The 21,106-nt window shown below is 41.8% G+C and overlaps 2 protein-coding genes across 4 annotated transcripts; both read right to left on the bottom strand.

The window, feature by feature from the left end:
- Positions 1–414: 414 nt before the first annotated feature.
- lgi2a (leucine-rich repeat LGI family, member 2a) lies at positions 415–6,048 on the bottom strand. Its single transcript, XM_069170269.1, has 8 exons — positions 5,798–6,048; positions 5,513–5,584; positions 4,396–4,467; positions 3,664–3,735; positions 3,459–3,530; positions 3,131–3,300; positions 2,802–2,966; positions 415–2,716 (listed from the first exon to the last, which is right to left on the bottom strand). Exons 1-8 carry the CDS (start codon positions 5,974–5,976, stop codon positions 1,899–1,901), a joined length of 1,620 nt encoding a protein of 539 aa, XP_069026370.1. The 5' UTR covers positions 5,977–6,048; the 3' UTR covers positions 415–1,898.
- Positions 6,049–9,865: 3,817 nt separating this feature from the next.
- Positions 9,866–21,106, bottom strand: sepsecs (Sep (O-phosphoserine) tRNA:Sec (selenocysteine) tRNA synthase). 3 transcript variants are annotated; one of them, XM_069170278.1, is made up of 13 exons: positions 20,884–21,106; positions 20,635–20,764; positions 19,818–19,933; positions 19,570–19,724; positions 18,196–18,314; positions 17,701–17,859; positions 17,246–17,399; positions 16,977–17,079; positions 16,656–16,785; positions 15,678–15,769; positions 13,612–13,705; positions 13,381–13,471; positions 9,866–10,870 (listed from the first exon to the last, which is right to left on the bottom strand). In XM_069170278.1, the coding sequence occupies exons 3-13, from the start codon at positions 19,929–19,931 to the stop codon at positions 10,624–10,626; spliced, it is 1,458 nt and encodes a 485-aa protein (XP_069026379.1). In that variant the 5' UTR covers positions 19,932–19,933; positions 20,635–20,764; positions 20,884–21,106; the 3' UTR covers positions 9,866–10,623. The 3 variants fall into 3 exon arrangements, with proteins under 3 accessions (XP_069026379.1, XP_069026378.1, XP_069026380.1); XM_069170277.1 differs by lacking the exon at positions 20,635–20,764 and having other exon boundaries at positions 20,822–21,106; XM_069170279.1 differs by lacking the exon at positions 20,884–21,106 and having other exon boundaries at positions 20,635–20,815.

The raw sequence follows: 21,106 nt of genomic DNA, 5'->3' as shown, positions 1-21,106 counted from the left end.
ACATCCAGCCAAAGATGCAGCATGTTCTCCCCTGTTCTTTCTTCTTCTGCTTTGCTGCTTTCGTTTCTTTCTCCTTCTCCTCTTTGACCTTCTTTTTAAGTTCCCATTGAATCCCATCATCAACATCTAAAGAGCTGAAACATGCAGTTTGGAGAAGGTACCATTCAAACTTGAGGCAGCAGGATCAGTTTGCTTGGGAAGAGTGGACCAAACTACCTTCTGACAGGTGCAGAAGTCTCACTGAGAACATGCAGAAATCATTTGTTTCCAGTGATTGCCTCTGAAGTTTGTGCAACAAAATATTAAAGGTCGCATAATTTTCATTTGTTTTCATTAGCAAATGTTAACATGTTAAAACAAGTGATTATTAGAGGGAGAAAAATTATGTTTGACATAGAACAATAATCCTTCTCATGAATTTTTACACATTTATTTTGATACTCAACTGATAAAACTTACAGGATATTTTAAGAGTAACATTCAATATGCTTCAAACTAAATCATACAAAAGAATTGTAAAGCTTGCATATACCATTGTTTTTTTTTTTTTTTTCATTTGCAATGCCATTCACTTAATAGAAGCACTTTTAGACTTCTTTTGGTTTTTCTAAAAAGAATTTGGCAAACAGCCTTTTTTTTATGTCATGCTCTTGCAAGCTGCATTAACATTGGATTTTTGTAAGTAAGTGCAAAGATCAGGTTCAGAACAGGTAGTGGCATTGCAATCCTTGTTTTATGTACATTTTGTAGCTTGTTGTCAACATTCAGTATTTTCCAAAGAACAGAATGAAAGACTGAAAAAGCCTCTCAACTAGAGTAAGTATATTTACAGACACATTTAGTTTCCTTCATTTTTTTGGACAAACAAATGATGCCCTCTTATCAAATGTATTTATTTGAGGCCAACTGTGAGGAGCCTATTTAGTAAAGAAAAGTTGAATGATGTCATGAGCCCAACAACTGTGGTTTTTTTTGTTTTTTTTTCAAACTTGAAAGTAGGTTAAATTTCCCTGACATTACCTAAAGACAGGTCCTTTCCATTAAATCGATAAAGAGAGCTTGTACGTACTTTGCCACTTAAAGTACCTCTAATCTAAAAGATGTATCTCAATGGGGATTCTCCATTCATGTGGGTTTGTCAAATATCCAGTCCTGAATATTTCTGTTCCAGCGACAACAAACTTTTTTTTCACTGTATGCTTTGTAATCTAGAGCACCTACGGTAACATTTTCCACTAAACAACTACACTCTAACCCAGAAAGTTGAATCAGTTCTTCTGGACCCAAACTACACTCTACGATCTCAGCTATGATAGTTAAAGGTTTGTGCTTTCAAGACATTCCCTGTATTGAAAAAGCAGAGGGGTGCGATACTTTATCACGACCAGACGGAGGCACTGTGGGCCCACCAGAACACAAAACCCCAGCGCTGATAAGGCAACTTACTGTACATTACCACAGGGTATGAGGACAAGAGGTAAGTGGCAAACAAACCTGCTGCATCCTCAGTCGCCCCCACGAGAGTCCTAATGAATTAGTTTGGGGGTATAAAACTAGTAGCACAGGGGTATTAAACAGAAAAGCTACATGTCCAAATAGATCAAATTATATATTTTTAATTTTACCTTCAGGAATGTCAGTTGGATTTTTTTTTTTTTTTGGAGAATACCAGCAGTCTTTGTGAAATGGTTGTACCTCTGAAAGTGTGAGAACCCATGAGAACAGGTAGTAGGACAAGGCCATTGAGAAATAGACAAAACACTACTTGACCCAACTCTAAACTATGTTGGACTTGATATTTAACAGTTCATAAAGTCTGGTCCTTTCTTTTCCCTTCACAAATGTATCTTTGTAGTGGAAGACATTTGATTGCAAGAGGGACAATAAGGCACAGCCCCTCACAAGCTCAGATCAATGATGATGTGCTCAAAGATCTGTGTGTTACCCTTGAAACTAGAGGAAAAAATGAAGTCCCTGCGGTCAGTGGAAACCACGGTGAAGGAGCGCGGCGCTTGGATGTACACCTCCTTGAAGCGTTCAAAGAGTTTGTTCTCATCGTCCCACAGGTAGATCTGTGAGAAGGTGTAATCACTTCCCAGAGCCAGGTAGTAACGGTCTTTGAAAGAGAACGGCTGGAGAATCATGGAGCCTCTTGAGGGCAAAGCCTGGATCTCTGCAAACTGTTTAGCACCCCAACGTAGAACTTTGGAGTCCCCAATATAGCGAGTCATAGCCAGGTAGAGTTCCTCCTTGATCCGGAAGTGTTTCACAGCTACTACATCCTCCATGTTGGGGATCTCGCCCTGCAGGACGAACTTCTGGTTGCTCCGACTCCACTGGTAAATCACAGGAACCTGTGAGCGGCTCGCCAAAATCAGGTGGGCCTTCCCGTCCAAGTCCAAGAACTCTGCATCTGTGTCGCGGTACCACTCATGCAGCGACTGGTAGGAGTAGAAGCCGTTATCGTTCCATTTGTAGAGGGTGGACAGGCCGGCTTTCGAGCTGTCAGCAATCACAAAAAACCAGTCCAAGCCAATCTGGAACACCTCAATGTCGTTGGGCTTGGAGATCTTGGACACCTCGATGTCCTGGAACTTACTGAACCTGCTTTGGTCCTCATCAAACTTGTAAATGTGGGAACCACCAAAGAGTTGAGCCACAATGACAAACACTTCGTTCTGGATGACAACGGACTTGCACCCTACAATGGACTGACCTGGGGAGCAGGGAAACAAACCAATGACATGAGAGTGAAACTCAACCAGGGTATTATGAGAAGGTTTGTTCAGACATTGCCTTACCTGTGATATTATCATAAGTCCTGAAGTTCATTTCTATGTGGTCCCATTGGAAAACCATACAGCTCTCTGTGCTGGGAGCAGCAATCGTCACATACACATCATTCTTATAGCTGAATGTGTCAACGGACAAAGACTCGGATGCCACAGACTGATGGATGGTGAAATCTGTTGAAAGGTACATCATGAATTTCACAGACTGATAAAATTCTCAAAAATAAAGCCACATCAGCAGAACAACCTTTACACTTCCTAGAAGGACCCAGCTGAGTTTCCTGCTACTGACGTCAGCTCGACTTGAGATAAGGCCAGCTGGCTCAGGCGTTTCTCACCCGTTGACATGCACTCGTTGTGCAGGCTGGTCATATCATTGAGTCGCTTGTCCTTCATGTCCTCCGGTCCAACACACACGACATCCGACACTGTGGCATTGGTGCTCTTCAACCACATCATAAGCCACTTGGCTCTGCAGTCGCACTCAAAGGCATTACCGCGCAGGTCCCTGCAGAGAAGGAGCACTGTATGTCACTGCTAGAAAACAGAGTAGGCAAACTAAAAAGCACTTGAGGAGAAAAAAAGAAGCAGTTAGTTCTTGATAAAGAAGAAGAAAACAAGGAACATTCAATTATTTTCCCAATGCTTTAACAGCGACAAACTTACAGCTCAATCAGTGAGTCCAGGTCGATGAAGAGGTCCCTGGGCAAGGCTTTGATGTTGTTGTTTGCCAAAGACCTAGAAACAACCACAGTGAATGAACACAGCAAACATTACCAAGCAAGATAATTATAATTCCAATGCAAAAAAAAATTTAAAACGGTGATTCATGTGAAGAGGTAATATATATTTTGCTGTCTTTGGAACTTACAAGTGAGTCAAGTCCCTGAGTCCTCTGAAGGAATATTTAGAAGCAATCTCTATCTTATTACTCTCAATGAACCTGTAGAAGGAAAAAAACAGTGAATTTTGTGATATTTTGCCAACTTGTGTATGAACTAAAAGAATGCAAAAAAAGTAACTACAGATTTGATAATCAACTTTTATATTTTAATAATTAGACATTATAATAAACATTTTTTTTTTTTAACATAAATAGGGCTTCACAATCCTACAGTGCCTCTCAGAAGCTATTAGACAAATAGTCATACACATACTATGAACTTAAAAAGTACCAGTTTATGTCAATGGGGAAGGAAAATGATCAAGTCATGATACTAATCAGTAAGCTTTGTGAGGTTGTTTTTGTAACAACAATGTAACTGCTGCCACATCTTCACATCAGTTTTGGCACAATTACTTCAAGATTGGTTTGCTCTTTGTTTGTAGTGTTATTTACAAGGTTTTGGTCAGAATATGTGAATATACTGTGCTGGTGAGTGAAAAGATGAGCCAAGATTCTTTGCTGGTCGATATGGAACCACTAGAGGGCATGTGGTCGAGACTTCTCTGCCACATTCACTTTCTCAAAGTGTCAGCATGCAACCACATAACCTCATGGTCAGAAGACTATTCTGTTATGTTAGAAAGCAATAATTAATACTTCACCCACGCTGTCATAAACATATTTGTCTTTGTACTACTTTTATAAAAAACAACTTACAGGTACTCCAGATGTGGAAGGCCTGAAAATGCATCATCCTTTATAGTTGTGAGAGAATTGGAATTCAAAAGCCTGCAATGAATATGAAAACATATATGAACAAAACTGGTCGCCACAACGATTTAAACACCATTTAATGCTTCAATCTGAAAGATAGAACAGATTCAATTTCTCAGATTGCGATTTAGGTTAGTACACAGAAAACACAATCACTTTAGTGACCAAAAAAAGAGACAAATGCTCTGAGCTCAACTCCTGTTCAAATCCAGAGTTGAATTAGTTATTATATCACCATATTTCATGGCCTCTACTGTCATTTCAATGAACTGTCCAACTGAAAAATGCCAATAAAAGCACATCTTACCAAATAAACTTTAGTGAAAAATAGTGTTCCCTGTCAAACAGTGGAGGAAACCATGGAGTCCTCGACTGTACCGAGATATAACAGCTCAGATATCAAGATATAACACATGTATAAGACAACTGTAAAAAGTCTATTTTAAGGGTACTGGCCAAAAAAAAAAGGACCAAAATACTGTATATATCTAACTGTAAATCTTTGTGGGGTATGACATTGGTGAAATGCTCTGCATGTCTGCCACGCCTTTGTTTATGCTGACATCACAGCTGTCACTGGTGGAGTAACAAAGTAGATTGATGGCCTCTGGTCAGGACAGTGTGGGGCAGCACTGAACGTTCATTTCCATTATTTATTTCCAGGTGTCCAAGCCATTTTAAAGCCTTCCCTGCTATACAGCTTTAACAAGCACTAACACATGAAGAAGATGCATTACTGTATGTGTATGATGCACAACAAAAAGTTAGTCACTAGACATGCAAGCTTTCTGCTATTGCATACCCACAGCACAGCTTATCATTTATGTATAGCCTAATAAGTGTTTTGTTCTGTAACTGTCAGATCTCTGCCACTATCAGGCTGCAGACTGATGCATCTGTCATTAACATTAAAGACCAATTTAAGTTTTGAAAGTCGCCATTTTAAAATATGTTATGAAATCTGTCTGCATGTATTTTTTTTTCCCTAATCAGAGCCTTTACAATAAGGTGACGTCAAACCATTACATATAATCAGAAGAGGCAGTTAAAGTGTTCTTACAGTAGCTGGAGAGATGGCATGTGAGAAAACATTGCCTCTTTGACTTCAGTGAAAGTCCCATTGACGATACTCCTGAAAGAACCAAGCAGAAAAAAATAATATGCTGAAAAGTGATCAATCAGGGAACGCAGCACAAAATAACGACTGCATTGCCTTTGAATATCAGCTCTTATTTGGCCATTATAAAAGACTGAAACTTAAGAAGCCATAGTGCTGCATATCAGACGTGCATGCAGTGGGTAAAACATATTGTTCCTTAAAAAAAACATCATACAGGGTACTCACAAGGAATTGATGTCGTTGGGGGTAATCCTCGGGATATAGGAGTACCCGACGCAAATTATAGACTCCTTGGAGCAGCTGCATGCTGAAGGACATCGGAAAATCTTTTTCAAATGAGCCGGTTGAGACAGGCAGCACAGCGACACAGAAAACAATGCCCAAATCTTGAGAGTTGGCAGCATCTTTCCTGCCGGGCTTGCATGTGTGAGGTTTGCGGAGAGCACCGATCGAGGCAGATGGCACCGCGCGTTTACACCCTGCACCATGAAATGCTGCACTGGCTCCCTGACATCAGCAAATCAGCTGCAGCTCCCCTCCGTCCACTTTAATTATTTATTAAGTCCGGGCTCCAGTCGGATAACTGTTGGTTAAACAACCATGCACCACACATCGAAAAAGAAACACGACGTTTTTACGTAGCTCGAGGCTGCCACGGCCAATCTGGTGACCCGTACGTTTCATATACACTTAAGTGTTGCTTTCAAAGAAGCACTTCAAATCACGAACACAGTCATTTTTGGACATAGGTGGCATATATCGTTATGTAATGTCATACTGTTGGCACATTAACAGCATGTTGTTAATAACGCGTTTATAGATTACAAAAAAAAATAAATATACATGTCGAATGCAAGTTATACACACGCCTTGATATTTCTGGCAGTGTTTTACGATTCTGGGCTGTTCAGGCGATTTAGAATCAAATAGGCTATATCATATGAAAGTGCCTTTGTGCAGTCAAAGCGTTTGACTGAGACGTGGGAAGTTATATAATGTCACACTTGAATTTCTGACACGCACTCGAGCTATAGATTACCCCTCCTTCGTACAGGAGCTCACAGGCGCATAACTGCAGCACCATGGACAGCGCCTCTGTGCTGCTCACACGGCAGACAGAGCGCCTGAATATGCAGACGAACTCCACAGCGTCCAGTGATGTGGAAAAGTGAGCACATCACAGGGAAATGGTCCGGCCGTTTCGACATGTTGAGGCAAGCAAACGATCGATCATCTCCGATGCAGTGCCTATTAATGACAGTGATACATTATGCTCAAACAAATGACGCATACCATTTACATTTGGAAGTCATTATCACATTTTAGATACATAAAAAATACAGATCGGCCACATGAAAAAAGTAATTTATCACAAGGTCATGTCCATAAAATTAGAATCATGGATTCCACATTAGATGCCAATGATCAGAACCTCCTTAGGGAGTAACAGGTGGAACCCGTCTTATCTAAACCTCTAACATCTAAAGCCTGCTCGTCTCTTTGCGATTTAAGTGTGTGGTGTCATCATGCCAAGTTCTAAAGCGCGCTCTCTCAGGCCTTTAGAACAAAGGTTGATGATGCCTGTGAGTCTGGGATCATGAATTATTCCACTGCAAGGAAAATCATCTACAAGTGGTGTAGATTTAAAACAACTGCCAATCTGACCAGGATTGGCTGCCCTACCAAATTAAAGACCAAGAGCAGATTGTCGAGTGCTAAAGGAAGTCTCAAAAAACCCTCAAATTTCATCACGAGAACTCAAGGCAACACTTTGGTGTCAAAGTGCCCGAGTCTACAATCAGAAAGCAACGACACAAATTTGACCTGCATAGAGCCAAACTACAGTTTTCCAAGTAACGTATTCCTTTTGGAATAATGTGGTCCGGACAATCAAAGACAGAGTTGTTTGGCCACAGTAGCAGTAAACATGTTGGACGCAGTCTAATGACAGATTTTCACGGGGTGAACTTCATAAAGCACGGTGGTGGAAGTGTCATGATTTGGAGCTACTTCGCTGCCTTGGGGACCGTGAATTCTACAACATTTATGGGAGTTCTTGAAGATCATGTGAGGCCAACTGTCCGAAAGTTGACTGGAGTGGACCTGTCAACAGGATAATGATGCAAAGCACACAGTAAATCCTCCAAAGAATGTCTCAAAGAGAAGAAATGGAGGGTTATTGAACTGCCTAGTCAAAACCAAGATTTGAATCATGTTAAAATGTTGGTGAAACAGGCAGCACATGCAAGGAAACCCTTAAAAATCTTGCACCTGAATGAATTCTGCAAACTGATGTCAGAGACTGTTGGACAATTATGCAAATTGTCTACACTGAGCCGTATCTGCAATATTAAGCTTCCAAGGCCAAGAAGCTACTTAGCTTTTCACTGATTAATATTATATCTGCTGATATTTTTGTTGAATATAAACCAATGTGACCCTTTTTGTGCCACTCTGGCACTCAATCATCACCGAGCTCTTCTTGGCAGTTGCTGAGAGCCCAAATTGAAGGACCATTTGTCATGCAGTAACATCCCTAGGGTACTTATACTTATGATTGAGTGTGTGGAGTACAGATTCAGGTGGAATACTTTTCAAAAGAGTCTATTTTGGTAAAGACGGATGAAGGTAAACAATCATTTGGGTCGAAGGGAAACAAGAAACCACTTTGCACTGATTATTTAGTTGGTTTCAGCAAAAAAAGACAACCTACTGCCTTATGTAAGGTTCTCCATTGAAGCCCTTGTCTGATTTACACACTGCTGCAGACTTGGTCAATAGAAGGGGTCCTTTATAACTGTCCAATACAAAAAAAAAAAAAAAAAAAAGTCAGACACTCTTGATTTCCCACGGCAACTCTGCAACATCAGCAAAAGATGGGAAACACAAAAAAACTGGTGACAAGTGAAGGAGAGAGGAGAAAAAGAATAAAGAAAGGACAGGAAAACATTTCATTAACGGTTCAGCATACTGTTCATAAATCAAATGTACCGTACCACATTCAGAAAAAGTCATTAAAACCATTACCAGCCGATCAGTTCTTAATTCTGGTTGAAGCTGATGAGGTGCAACATTTGCTGCACTCAAAAGAAAACAGCAGTGATAAAATAGCTCTTTTGTGAAAGCCACTTCTGCTTTTCAGAGTGCTGCATTGTACCGGCGCTGTCACAGTGCACAGTGTTTTTCCACTATGTTTTGTTAATGGTTCAGTACAGCTGGGGAACAGTGAAAGTGTGCTGATACAGCATCCCCATCCGAGTCCAGCCCACATTCAAAGGCTGCTGGGTGGATTGGTTCTGCTCTTACTTATTTTTTTTTAAACACATGTATTCTGACCTGCATTACTAATTGCAGTTGAAAAACCAACATGTGCTGACTATTCATTACTGGACCCAAGCACACCTGGACCCAAGCACACCTGGACCCAAGCACAGACGCTTTCAGTTCTGATCCATGCTTAGATGTTTGAACGTCAGAAAGATGCTCCGCGCTTTTCAAAGAGCAATCAACCTTGATAATGCACAGAAGATGAAGCGGTGGGCGCAGGATGAAATTGGACAGTGCAATATCGAAATATAGATTAGTCATCAGTCAGAGGCCTTAGTAGGAGTCCATTTTATGCCTTAGGGCACTACCTGCACTGATTCTTAATGACTGAGATAGGAGAGCAAAGGGAATAAGACAAAAGACTTAAAAAAAAAAAAAAAACTGCTTAAATGTGCCAAAAAGACTTGTGATTAAAATTGAATTCCCCGGTGAAGCCCTGACTGTAATTCAAATTCATCCAATGCTGTACAGCAAAAACACAGTATAACTACAGATATCTTAATCTGTTAATGCTGCATGCGGTACTGGTTTCCATCGAGACTGATGGTGAAAGTTTCCTTCACGAACCACAGGAGTGATCTATGTTCGGTGTACTTCATTGATCATCCGCTCCTTGTGTTCTGTTACAGAGCCTGAAAATAAATGAGCTGATGCAATATACAAGGGTTCACGTGGAGCAAATGGCTCGGCAGCATTCGGATCACATTGCAACACACTGCAGAAGACATGGCACAACATACTACATCATGAAGCTATATTGTTTCATATAGCAATGATTGGTATGCCGGATGTACTCCAAAAACAGAAAGCACATTCGGACTGTATGTCTACCTCATTTAGGCCATAAAGAGGAATCAATAGCGGTTTTCAAACTGTGATTGGCTAGTATATCCAGTATTTCATCCTGTGATTGCCCTGTGAAGGTATTAGGTGGCTTTAATTGAGAAAGATGACGCTCCAAAAGAATTATGTAAATGGTTATCCATTATTTATTTTGCAAAAAGGCCTTCAAACCATACAACAATTTGTTTGTTCCTCCCTTTAAATAAGACACACAGGAATGTTTCCTGAATTAGCCCCCGTCATTAGGTTCAGGCACGAAATCCACTTGGTTAGAAATAGATCATAATTTGGGTTAATATTGACTGAAACCATTAAAATGACTTCCTTAAAGTTTTGCAACCTTTATTGTCATGGCAACAGCAAATGCGGTTTTAAAACCCCGTCTCAAGTCCACTGTTGTATAAAACCATCCGCCAGACCCTCCTCTTCCAAATAAGGACACACTCAAAATAAACAGAAGTCATTTGAATTAGATTGTCGCTATTTATACATTAACACAACTTTTTCAACATATACATTGAACAAAGCATCAACGGTTTTTTCAGACACTTCGGTCTAACTCGAGATGAGTGGCTAATAACCACATGTGCCTGAGAATAATATATGCAGGTTTTCACCTTTCAATATTTACTAATTAGCATTTGACAGAAGAAGGAATTCATTCGTGGCATCCGTTTGTGTCATTTTGGTTTGTAATGAACACCTGCACACAGTTTCATCGCCACCTGGCACCAGTCACTGGCCTTCTTACGGTGTCTGGATTAATAATCTACCAGAAAGTGCCATCAAAACACGTACCCACAGTCCAAACCAGGTAAGAAGCAAGTGCAGAAGGCAGCGGGTCAACCTTTGCCTGTTTAAACTTCCATATTCCAGGTCAGTCATTCTCCAGCAGCGATCTCCTGGTTTGACGGAGGTACCGGGGAGCTACTTTTCTGCGCACTCCCCTCTTTCTTCAGCGTCTTCAGGCATTTGTCGAGCCTTTTGATGCACAGAGTCACATCGTCTCGAGTGATTCCCACAGCTGAGGCAGCATTGAGGTAAGGCCACGGGTACGACTCGGAATGTGACATGAATCCGCGGAAGGTGTGTCCGCCTATGGTCTGCTCCTTGTCCAGCGGTATTACCCTGGAAACACGGGTGAAAACAAGGATAATGTTGTATAATAATGGGTTTCAAATGTGCCGGAGAGAAAATGGAATGAATTATTTCACAATTGTAAGCTGGCTGAGACACAAGATATTCACTTGACAAACAAGGACTTACTTTGTACTTTCAGGTAGCAATGAGAAGTTATTTGTGATAAAGGCAGGACTCTGCTCGTTTATTTAAAAGGATTTATTAGCTGCCTTATTTACTCAATGTAACAACGTAAAACTAAGTATTAGGAAATAAATTCTCCATTAATTAGCACATACCCATTTTTTTTCATGTAGAAGCAGCCCCATAGCCACAACTCTGCCCCTCTGTAACAGTCTACTCCACCATTGTGGTTCATATTAAAGCGTTACATGCATATATTTTTTCAGGAACACATAAAATAATGTCTAATTTCACTGTAAATATTACGTTTGTTTTTTTTAAAACACACAACTTGTTAGCATCAAATATTTACCACATCAAGCAGTCAAGTCCAACATTCATCTCTTTTAGCTCTGTTTTAGTCTTTGGTTCCTATGAGAGCTCCTGCAATCTGCCGGGTAGATCGCGATCTCCCGGTTGGTCCGCACCATCTCCTGAGGAGCTAATGTCCTTAGCTGCTAAACGCTCGAACTACATTCACCAGGTAGTGGCTGACTTTGTCTTTCAGTGGGTTCATCCCTGAGCACTCTGTTATATACATACAAGTAGTCATAGGATTCATTGTTAACATTATTGATTATAACAGCTTTAAAAGGGCAACTTCCAATTATTTTCTAAATAAAAGATCATGTGAGATACCTACATTTTTAATAGCCTATTCTTTTCTATTGGTCCAACAAAGCCTGCTGGTGTCTCAGACAAAAGGTGTTAACAAACTGAACACAGCTCTTCTGGTTGTAAGACCTCCCACGTGGACACTTTAATCTTTCTGCTGCCTCACATAACTTCCCTTTTCAACAAACCACTCTCAATGTAGGAATCTCACAAATTCACAAATGTAGAGCTGTGATTGTGAAAGTAATGTTTCGCGCAGTGGACCAACATAACTATTACACACTTTGTTGTGAGACTGGGCTATGTAATCCGACCAGGTAATCAGATCTGTCACAACAACACTTAGAAACATGTTTACTGCAGCATTTCACTTTCACAGATCCTTAGAGGAAAGGTACACCTTGTAAGTGAGCTGCTGCTGTTTCTTGGGTTCCCAAAGTTAAAAGCTTAATTCTGCAGTGTACTGTAAATTGTGTTTATAAAGCCTTTAGCTCAGAGAGTAGAGAAGACCAACATGAGGCAGTGCCACACTATCAATATACTGCAACCTGAAAGTGTTTCAGAGGTGGATCCGAAGGGAAAAACTGGTTTTAAAAGGGTCAATCTCTGCAGTGCTGTAAACAACCCTCAGGCCTATCAAATTTGGCAAATTTTACAGCTGTCAGCAGCGTTTAGACTCACTTTAATGTGAAATCAATGACTGGCTACCTACAAGGACTACGTGTATGAGAGGGACCATTATGAAAGAGAGATACATAGTAATAAGATGGAGATATCTATTCATCTGTTCTGCTGCGAAAGAGAATAGCTCGTTGCTGATGTGAAGAAGAAAAAAAGCCAGCTTCGTTGCACAGTACTCATGTTTAGCACTGAGAATCCTTCAATTAATAAAAGTGCAATGTACACTGCAGCAAATTATGAAGATTAATGCATGTCTTTGAAGCGTAAACTGTAGAAGTCAATGCCTCTCATCAAGTATGCCACAGAGATAACAGAGTAAATCATCTGAGTAAGTGCTACGTTGTGACCTTGGAGAAATGTTCACTTGGAAGAACGAAAGGGGAAGGGAGGCAGGAAGCTGTTTCTTTTATGCGGTTTTTTTTATTTTATTTTATTTATTTTTTTTATGCAATTGAAGCAGGAGTGCATTAAAATCTGAACAAAAAAATAATCCTGACAGAATGACCCAAATAAATCATTCATTCTGAATATTTTAAATATTTAGACGGGTTTGCATGCTTGGTTGAAAACTATTAAAGGGAAAAACAGAAAAACAAAAGAAAAATTCTGTATTTACGTGGACATGAGCACCCGACGCAGAAGGCTAAAGATCAAAATTGACCAATCCTCCTCCTGCTACTCCTGAGAAAGAAAAAGACTTCCAGTGGGAGATAAAACATGATGGTCAAGGCTACGTCAGAGTTTGTTCCTGCTGTCCTGCTTTTAAATTAGGAGGTGGCTCCGATAAGATGAGCTGTCTAATCTTCTTAAGTAGTTTCCGCTCCACCGTATTCAGCACATCCATCTGCCCGATTGCTGATTTCCATCAGATATTTTGTTTAGTAAATCACAGCACGTGCTCTCATATCAGAGGATGTGGACAAACCCATTTTTGACTTTTGCCCTCATCTTTCCACCTACACAGACACACTCCCTGTTATTTTCCCTCTCGATCCATTTCCAGGCCAGATTATCGCCACGCCCTTTCAACGGTTTCATACCTCGCTCCTGACACTTGTCGGGTGAACAACATGGAGCCGAGCTGAGTCACGGCCTTGTCACTCCCGGCCTGGAGACCATCTAAGGACATGGCTGTAGGAGAGGGGAGCCACACCCAACACACAGAAAGGAACAAATTCAAGGTCAGAAAGATGACTTTTGCCACATGAAATGAACGAAAATACTCCTTAGTGTGAGGACATGCTGGTTTGTAATCATCACTTTGATCTTACCCAGTGAAATGGGGTTGTGTGGAGTGTGAAGCAATTTCTCCCCGTGTGCAGACGCCAGACTCTTCAGCTCCTGAGCCAGGAACAAATAAATCTCCTGCAGGCCACGCAGACACAGACAAGAGGCATGAGGAGACAGAACAAGAAAGGGCAGGGGGCCATACAGAGGAGCTATAAATAGCAGCACAATGCTCCTATTGCACACCGCCACAGTCTTATTTTAACAGCAGCCTTGGTTTTATTGCTAATCAAGCAAATCTACCCACAAGCAGCACCCCCCTCCCCCTCCTAACACACACACACACACACACACACACACACACACACACACACACACACACACACACACACACACACACACACACACACACAGCACGAGTGTGTTTCCCTCCGAGCTTCATTTCAAGCAAAATGCTGGCTTCCTGTTGCTCTCCGGCTCAGATCTTTGTTTGCCGTTAGCCAAACAAAGATCCACCTCTGGGATCAATTAGAGAGGCAGGGGAAGAGGAAGTCATGCTTTTAAGATGAGATTTTGACATCCACGTGTTTCAAATATGCTGACAAAGCGTTTAGCTCGGAGTCTCAAAGCAGTGTGTGGAGGACTGAGTCAGGGCGAAGGGGGTTCAGGAGGCAGATGTTATGAGCTCAGGTCAGCCGGGCAAGCTGCACAGCAACAACAAATCGCAGGGTCTTTGTTGCTGGCTACTAGTGCGAGATTCCCCAGTGAAACGCTGCAAATTAAAGGATCTGCTCTCTGCAACAGTGGGTGGGTTTGTTTGTGTGTGTGTGTGTGTGTGTGTGTCAGCATACTCTGCTGACTCATACTTTCCCAGTTTGAAAGCATCAATAAGGAAAATATCTTCTCTGTCAAGAGTCAAACACAAACAGCATTTCAATGATGTCAAGTGTCTCTAAGTGTCCCTTGTTCTCTAATAACAAAGGGGAACTCTACCAGCCCACACGAGGAGGGCTGCAGTTGGTGGGGCGAGTGCGTGGCTACGACACTGCAGACAATAAGTTAGTGTGTGTGATGAGTCGAAGAAAACAAAATCACATCATCCATTGCTGCTTTTCAATATATAGATATTTTAAACTGGATGGTATATGAGGCTGGAAATGAACCTCAACAGATGAAATGTCTGAATTATTGAAAGCTTGTGACCCCAGGAGAGATGTGAGCAACTCAGTTTTGCAGACACTATGGAAAAACAGGTACTGTACATTAATTATGCATATAGGTGGACCAAGAGAAATCAATAAGCACTGATGGTGTCGGGTCATGCGAGAGGTCACAGGAATTTCCTCGATGTATATTTCTGCAACAGAATGGGTTTTAGGCTGACAGCATTTTGGGCATTGCGCAGCATCTCCATTTTTAGATACGAGCTCTTTACGTCGTTTCTAATATGTGACTACAGCCTCACAAATACAGAATGTAGGAAACCAAGATGTAATCCATCCGAGGTCATTTCTGAAGACAAAACCCCTTTCTCTGCTTTTGACATTTTGCTTATTTTTCAGTCTTCCCGTGGTTTAAACAGCAAGAGAAAAACAGATTTAGTCCTGTACATTTATGGTACAGCAGTTCAGAGGTGTGGGAATGCTGCAGTGCCTACCATCTAAAGAGGGGGATGCTGCATTGTGAGCAACGCAGCCTTTAAAGCAGGGAGCCACCGGGGGATGTTTTCTCAAACTTCTGGATCAATTTGATCTTCCTGGAGCTACACTCCTCCCTCCACAAAGCTCATCGCTCGCTCAAATCCAAAGACCCCATCCTCAGGTGAAGCACAGGGCTACGCACACACAAGCACAACACGAGACCCACTGCAACTCAACACAACTTATATAAGGTGCTCTTGCCATTTTTAGGAGGAAGATGTTGATATAGCACGCATGAGAGACATATTCAGACCGACTCTAAAGCATTACGGACACTGCTGCAGTGCTTTTCTACTGATCCATGTTGTTCTAATCACATCACTCCGAGAACATCCAGCACATATCACAAACCTACCTCCAGTACGAGACTATTTTTAGCCTCATAAAAGGTGACGTGTGCATGCTCTCACCTTTCTTTCTGACAGATATTTCTTATAGCCGCTGGCTCCCAGAGTGAGAAGGGTGATGAGGACGTCAAGGGAAGGCGAAGCCGATGCTCGCCCTGGACACAGAAGGCAAGAAGTGACTTTGTTATGCAGCTTAAAAAAAAAAAAAACAGTCGGCTACGTTTAAACTGAATTAGAGGTGAATATCCACTGCATATTTATACAACAATAAAATAAGGGAGTGTTTTATCATCTGTAAAGGGGAAGCCTTTACTGGTATCAGATTTCTCTGAGTGTGTATGATGACTTCAGCTCAGAAATGGCCTGACCATAAAGAAACTTTGAAACTGTATAGCCATAGATAACGGCTAGGAGATCAAATTTGAGCCCAGTGAAGTATCAAAAGCTGGCTCGGATTTCTTGGTCAGATTCTCCGTTTTGTTTACTCATTCATTCAGATCGTTCTTGATTTAAAGGATCAGTCTGATATGTTACATATTTGTTTTTCTATTGTCATTAGCTTGCATTAAAAGACCAAACTCTTGATTCTACTAATGAATATTAAGCCTGATACAGTGTCATCAGCAGTGTTGGAGCTAAATTGTTATTAAAAATGTTTTAAATCACATCAGTGTGACACACAGTGATTACTGAGTGACATTTTCCTTCATTAGTAGTCACCACAAAAAACACCTTATTTTTTTGTTTTTGTTTGACCAACGATGGCTGACCAGGACTGGTGCACATACTGTCGGTGTATCGTTACAACATGTTTATTCTTTATTGCTTTCCGTCATTCTGTCAAAAACGTGTTGCTAGAATACAGTGAAGCCCAGTAAACATTTACAGTGGTTACATTTATATATCAGGAAACACAGGAAAGATGCATTTATGCACACATACAAATCTGTACATGTACACCAATCCAACTGACCACTATTTTATCAGTCACCTCTTAAATGTCATTTTGCATCACTCGGCTTCAGCACTGTAAACTCTCACCTGGGTACATCTTGCTTATCTCCTCTATGAAGGACTCTTCAAAACCTGCAATTATGGCACCACCTACTGGAACCATGAAGTTCTTGTCCAAGCTCTGCACAAAGGCATCGATTCTTCCCACACGAGCCCCCTGACGAAAGACGGTCCAAGAAAAGATTTAAGTCTCCAGCATGTCCGTCACCAGGGACAAAATGAAGCCGCTTATACATCATATGTTTGTATTCAGAGGGGAGCTCCAGTTCAAACTAGTTCAAACTACCACATGCAACTGCAAGTGAAAAAGTGAAAGTACTCTACTACTATGGGATGAGTGGTAGCTACCTGTTGTATAAGGTGCATGCATTTGGACGACTGTACTCCGTATGCATTGTTAACGATGTGGGGGATGTTATATTTGGCACACATGACTGCCAGCTCCTCAAGTCTGCAAGACAGTACAACAAATACATTTAAAAATGGAGCCAAAGTAAGCAGCTTACATCATCTCTATTTTAAAAGAAATGTAAAAGTAATTTAAATCACTGCCATGATTGATAATCCTCATGTGACATCGAGTGAAGTCTGCGGACACGAATGAAAGCTCCCGTTACCTGTCGGGGACCCGCGGGGCGAAGCAGGACGTCGTCGAATGAACACACAGGATGTTCTCAGCTCCGAGCTCCTCGATCTTGTGTTCAACTGCTTCCAGGTCCGTCCTCAACTCATCGCCCTCGAGAACATTCTCCACCACCACAGGTTCAAAGCCTGATGAAACAGTCAGTTGGTTTCTATGAGGAAGGAACACACCTCGAACAAGCACAGCAACGCTGCATGGGTGGATTCATTTGCAAAGGACAACAGGAAGTGAAAAAGATTCCGTCCGTCAGTTCATAATTAAATCTGATCAATAAAGACACTTCACATGGTTCTATTGAAAACTTCTGAGTGAAACATTCCCATCAATACTGAGGCTCTAGCTTCGGTTATAGTGTTTCAAAACACCAGTCTGGTCTGTGAACAGGAAGCACGGCTGACAGGACACTGGATATTTTTGTCACATCATCACCTGCTGTGATCATAGATTTGAAACAGGACTTCTGGTCGATGCGAGGCCAAATGATGTAGCGAGCCTTGGGTCTCCTGTGACGGAGGGTCAGGAAGCACAGAGTCAAGCTCATTCCCGTTGCCATGGGAACCACGAAGCAGCTCGCCACGCTCCGGACACCTGTAATCCAGAAGGAACAGAGAATGCCGAGAGTTTAGGGAGGGTACCGCGTGAGCACAAACGCCCTCGGCAGGCGAGTCCTGGTGAGGTGGCTGGCTGGTCCCACTTTTGTCGCTCATCATTCCCCTGCTCTTTCCCCAAAATTGCTTTTTGTCTACACTGTACTTGTTTAATAAAGGTAAAGGCCCCCAAATCCTTGAGATTCCTATTTTTTTTTTTCTTCTATTTCTTCAACAGTTTAGTAGCTACAAAGTAAACATTCCAACATAATTTTGCACAAATACAGAACGTTCTTGGGAAGTGAAAACCCCGGTTGACTGAGAAAAACGTACACACCTGCAAGCTTCAGGATGTCCAGCACCACGGAGTTGGTGAGCTTGTTCAGCAGACTGGATCCAGCAGCTTTAGGCTGAATAGCAGCGATGTCACCTGACCGACCTATACCATGGATCAACCTACACAAAACAGCTGTATGTCACAACAGGAACTGTTCAACAACTTGTTAAGACGATGTCAAGTGTGCTCATCTCATTTCACTGTGTCAAGATGTACATGCTGAGAATTATAACAAGAATATGTGGAGAGCCCGACAGATACATCAGGATGGATGGTTTTAGCTCAACAGTCCGCATTTCTGTCAGGCAGGAACTAACAAGACAATCGGGACGTTTGAAGTAACTCGGAAACACTTCAGCCGTTACTGTACAGTCTGTCCTCCAATTTAGTGCTTTGACAAGTTAGACAAATATTTCTGCTGCAGAATATCAAACTCAGAAGATTCAGTATGTTGCACAGAACAAATCTCAAGCTCACGGTGAGTTAGAGTTGCGGTGCAGCTTAGTTCACATCACGTGAGCAGTATTAAACACAGAAATTTAGTAATAATAATAATACATGATGACCTTAATGGTATTCTATCATTTCAATCTCGTAACATTTGTTTTCACCATTACTGCACAGGTGGAGGGGGGGGGGGAGTTTACACACACCAAAGAAAGTGATTTCCAGTCTTTATGTGCCGTTTTGTTTGTAGTTTGTTTAAACAGAATGTAGTTGTAAAAAATGAATACAAACATACAAAGTTAGCTGTAGCATTGCATGAGTCCTGTCTGAACCGTGTGCTCTACCCCCACCTGTGCTCACCTTTTCCTGTGACCTATACACACACACACACACACACACACACACACACACACACACACACACACACACACACACACACACACACACACACACACACACACACCTGAGCATCTTAGTACTGCCACCGGGTGTCTAAAAATAACATTAAATAAAATATCTAACAAAGTAATAGCCAAAGCCAACAATAAACATAAATAGCTCCAGCAAAGACAACTGAGCCATCTCCATGACAACAAAGAAAACTCCATCTGCTGATTGAGTTTGCAAGATGGACCTAAAAGCTCCAATAAAAGCTTGTAAGTGGACCTTGAGTTCTATTTTTCTTCGTCAAACTGTTTTCAAGCTCAAGGCAGCAATTCTACGCGCAAGTACGTATATTTCGGCTCTCATAATTTAAGAACCAAATTAACGGGAACACGCAGGTGTACCCGGGAGAACTATTTATAAAACATCCTCAATTTACAACACTTTAATATCCACGTCCTCCTCACTAATCCAATGCCGACCAGGCTCTAATGGTTGAATAGCTGACGTTGTACGAGACGTGAGAAAATGACAAATATGTACCTGTAATGTCGTCTTGCCACGAGGCCGGACGCCACCCGGCCCTCCCTCTCTCCAACGCCACAGTTCCCGAGGAAGTTATTGCTGTCCATCACGGCCAGCTCGTTCAGGAAGAGCTCGATGGTGCTCTCGCTCCATCCTTCCTCTGGACACTTTCCCTGCAACGTATACAGCGTGAAAAAGAAGACGCGTCCGCCGTGACCTGGAATAATAAAAAAAAAAAAAAACCCGAACACAGCTATTGACCTTACCTGCTCCAGTAAGTGTCTGATGAGCTGCTCGTGACCACGCCGTGCCTGAGACCCCTGTCGAATGTAGGAGGGCGAAACTATCTTCTCACTCAGGGTGAAGTTTTCACTGTTCATCTCTGTGAAACACACAGCTTCGTGTCAACATGTCACAAGCAGCGCAGACAGAAACTTCACATACAGTAGTTTGTCCACAGAAGAGTTCAAACGTGTTCATTGTTCCAACAAAACAAAAAACAAAAATCAATTTTTTTTCTTAAGTAAATTTCAGCAGATTTACATGAGACAATGAGCCTTCTTCAAAAGTGACTTTTTTTTATGAACTTAATAAAAAAAAATAAAAATTAAAAACTTGTTTTGTGACATGCAAAAGTATGGGCAGCGTACTTTCTGTCAGCAACCCTCTTTATTTCTGCAACCTTCTGTTCTTTTTCATCCACTCATCCCTCCAGCTCTGAGACATTTCCAGGCTGTCTTGCACACACGCCATGTTTAAGATCTCCCTTGTGATTATCAATGATAATGTTGAAGTGAGGGGGACTGTGAGGGCCACTTCAAAGACTTCCAGTTTGCATATTAAGAAGTAGTTCACGGTAGAATTTGAGGATCATCGTCCTGTTGCAGAAGCTTTTGAAATTAAACTTGAGAAAAATATTGAGAAACTTTTCAACATCTGTCATCACATATTTCACTTCGGTTTAGGCTTGTGTGTGACAACTTTGCCAAACAAAAGCCTGTGACAGACTTTCAGAGTGAAATGTGAATGATATGCGTGTTTAACAGCCTGAGAGGTTTCACATATAAAGATGCTTTTCGTTACCTTATGGGAAACGTAGCACCCGGTGTGTTTGAAGCTTCACCCACGCAGGGGACAAAGACACCCGGATATCGTCAGGTAAGTGTCAGAAATAAACGTAGGCGTCACTGACGCAGCAGTTTCTGCCTTCTCACTGCAGAGAAGCAGAGAAAAACAACGTCGTGTTACACCAGCGGGGAAACAAACTCACCAGCTGCAGAAGTTGTAAATCAAACGTTGCTCTGAAGAAGTGAGCGGGAAGCCAGGTCACACTTTTGGCTGCTAATCTAAGCGAATGTTTCCGCGGTGTCGACACCGGACAGCTTTTAACATGGCCGCTATGGCAGACGACGGTGCATCTTCTTATTTCACGGCTCTCCCGAAAAACTGTTCAAGTGTTTCAGTCAAACCACCTCTGAACTTAACTGAACCGCAGACATGCAGACAGGCAGCCGCAGGACAAGGCAGCATGGAAGCAGAAGGCTTTGGGGACACG

This window comes from Embiotoca jacksoni, unplaced genomic scaffold (genome assembly GCF_022577435.1).
Source record: "Embiotoca jacksoni isolate LCO1_2020_lvr unplaced genomic scaffold, fEmbJac1.0.p SCAF_49, whole genome shotgun sequence".
In the NCBI taxonomy this organism is placed as follows: Eukaryota; Metazoa; Chordata; class Actinopteri; family Embiotocidae; genus Embiotoca; species Embiotoca jacksoni.
This window is presented reverse-complemented; position numbering and strand designations above follow the sequence as displayed.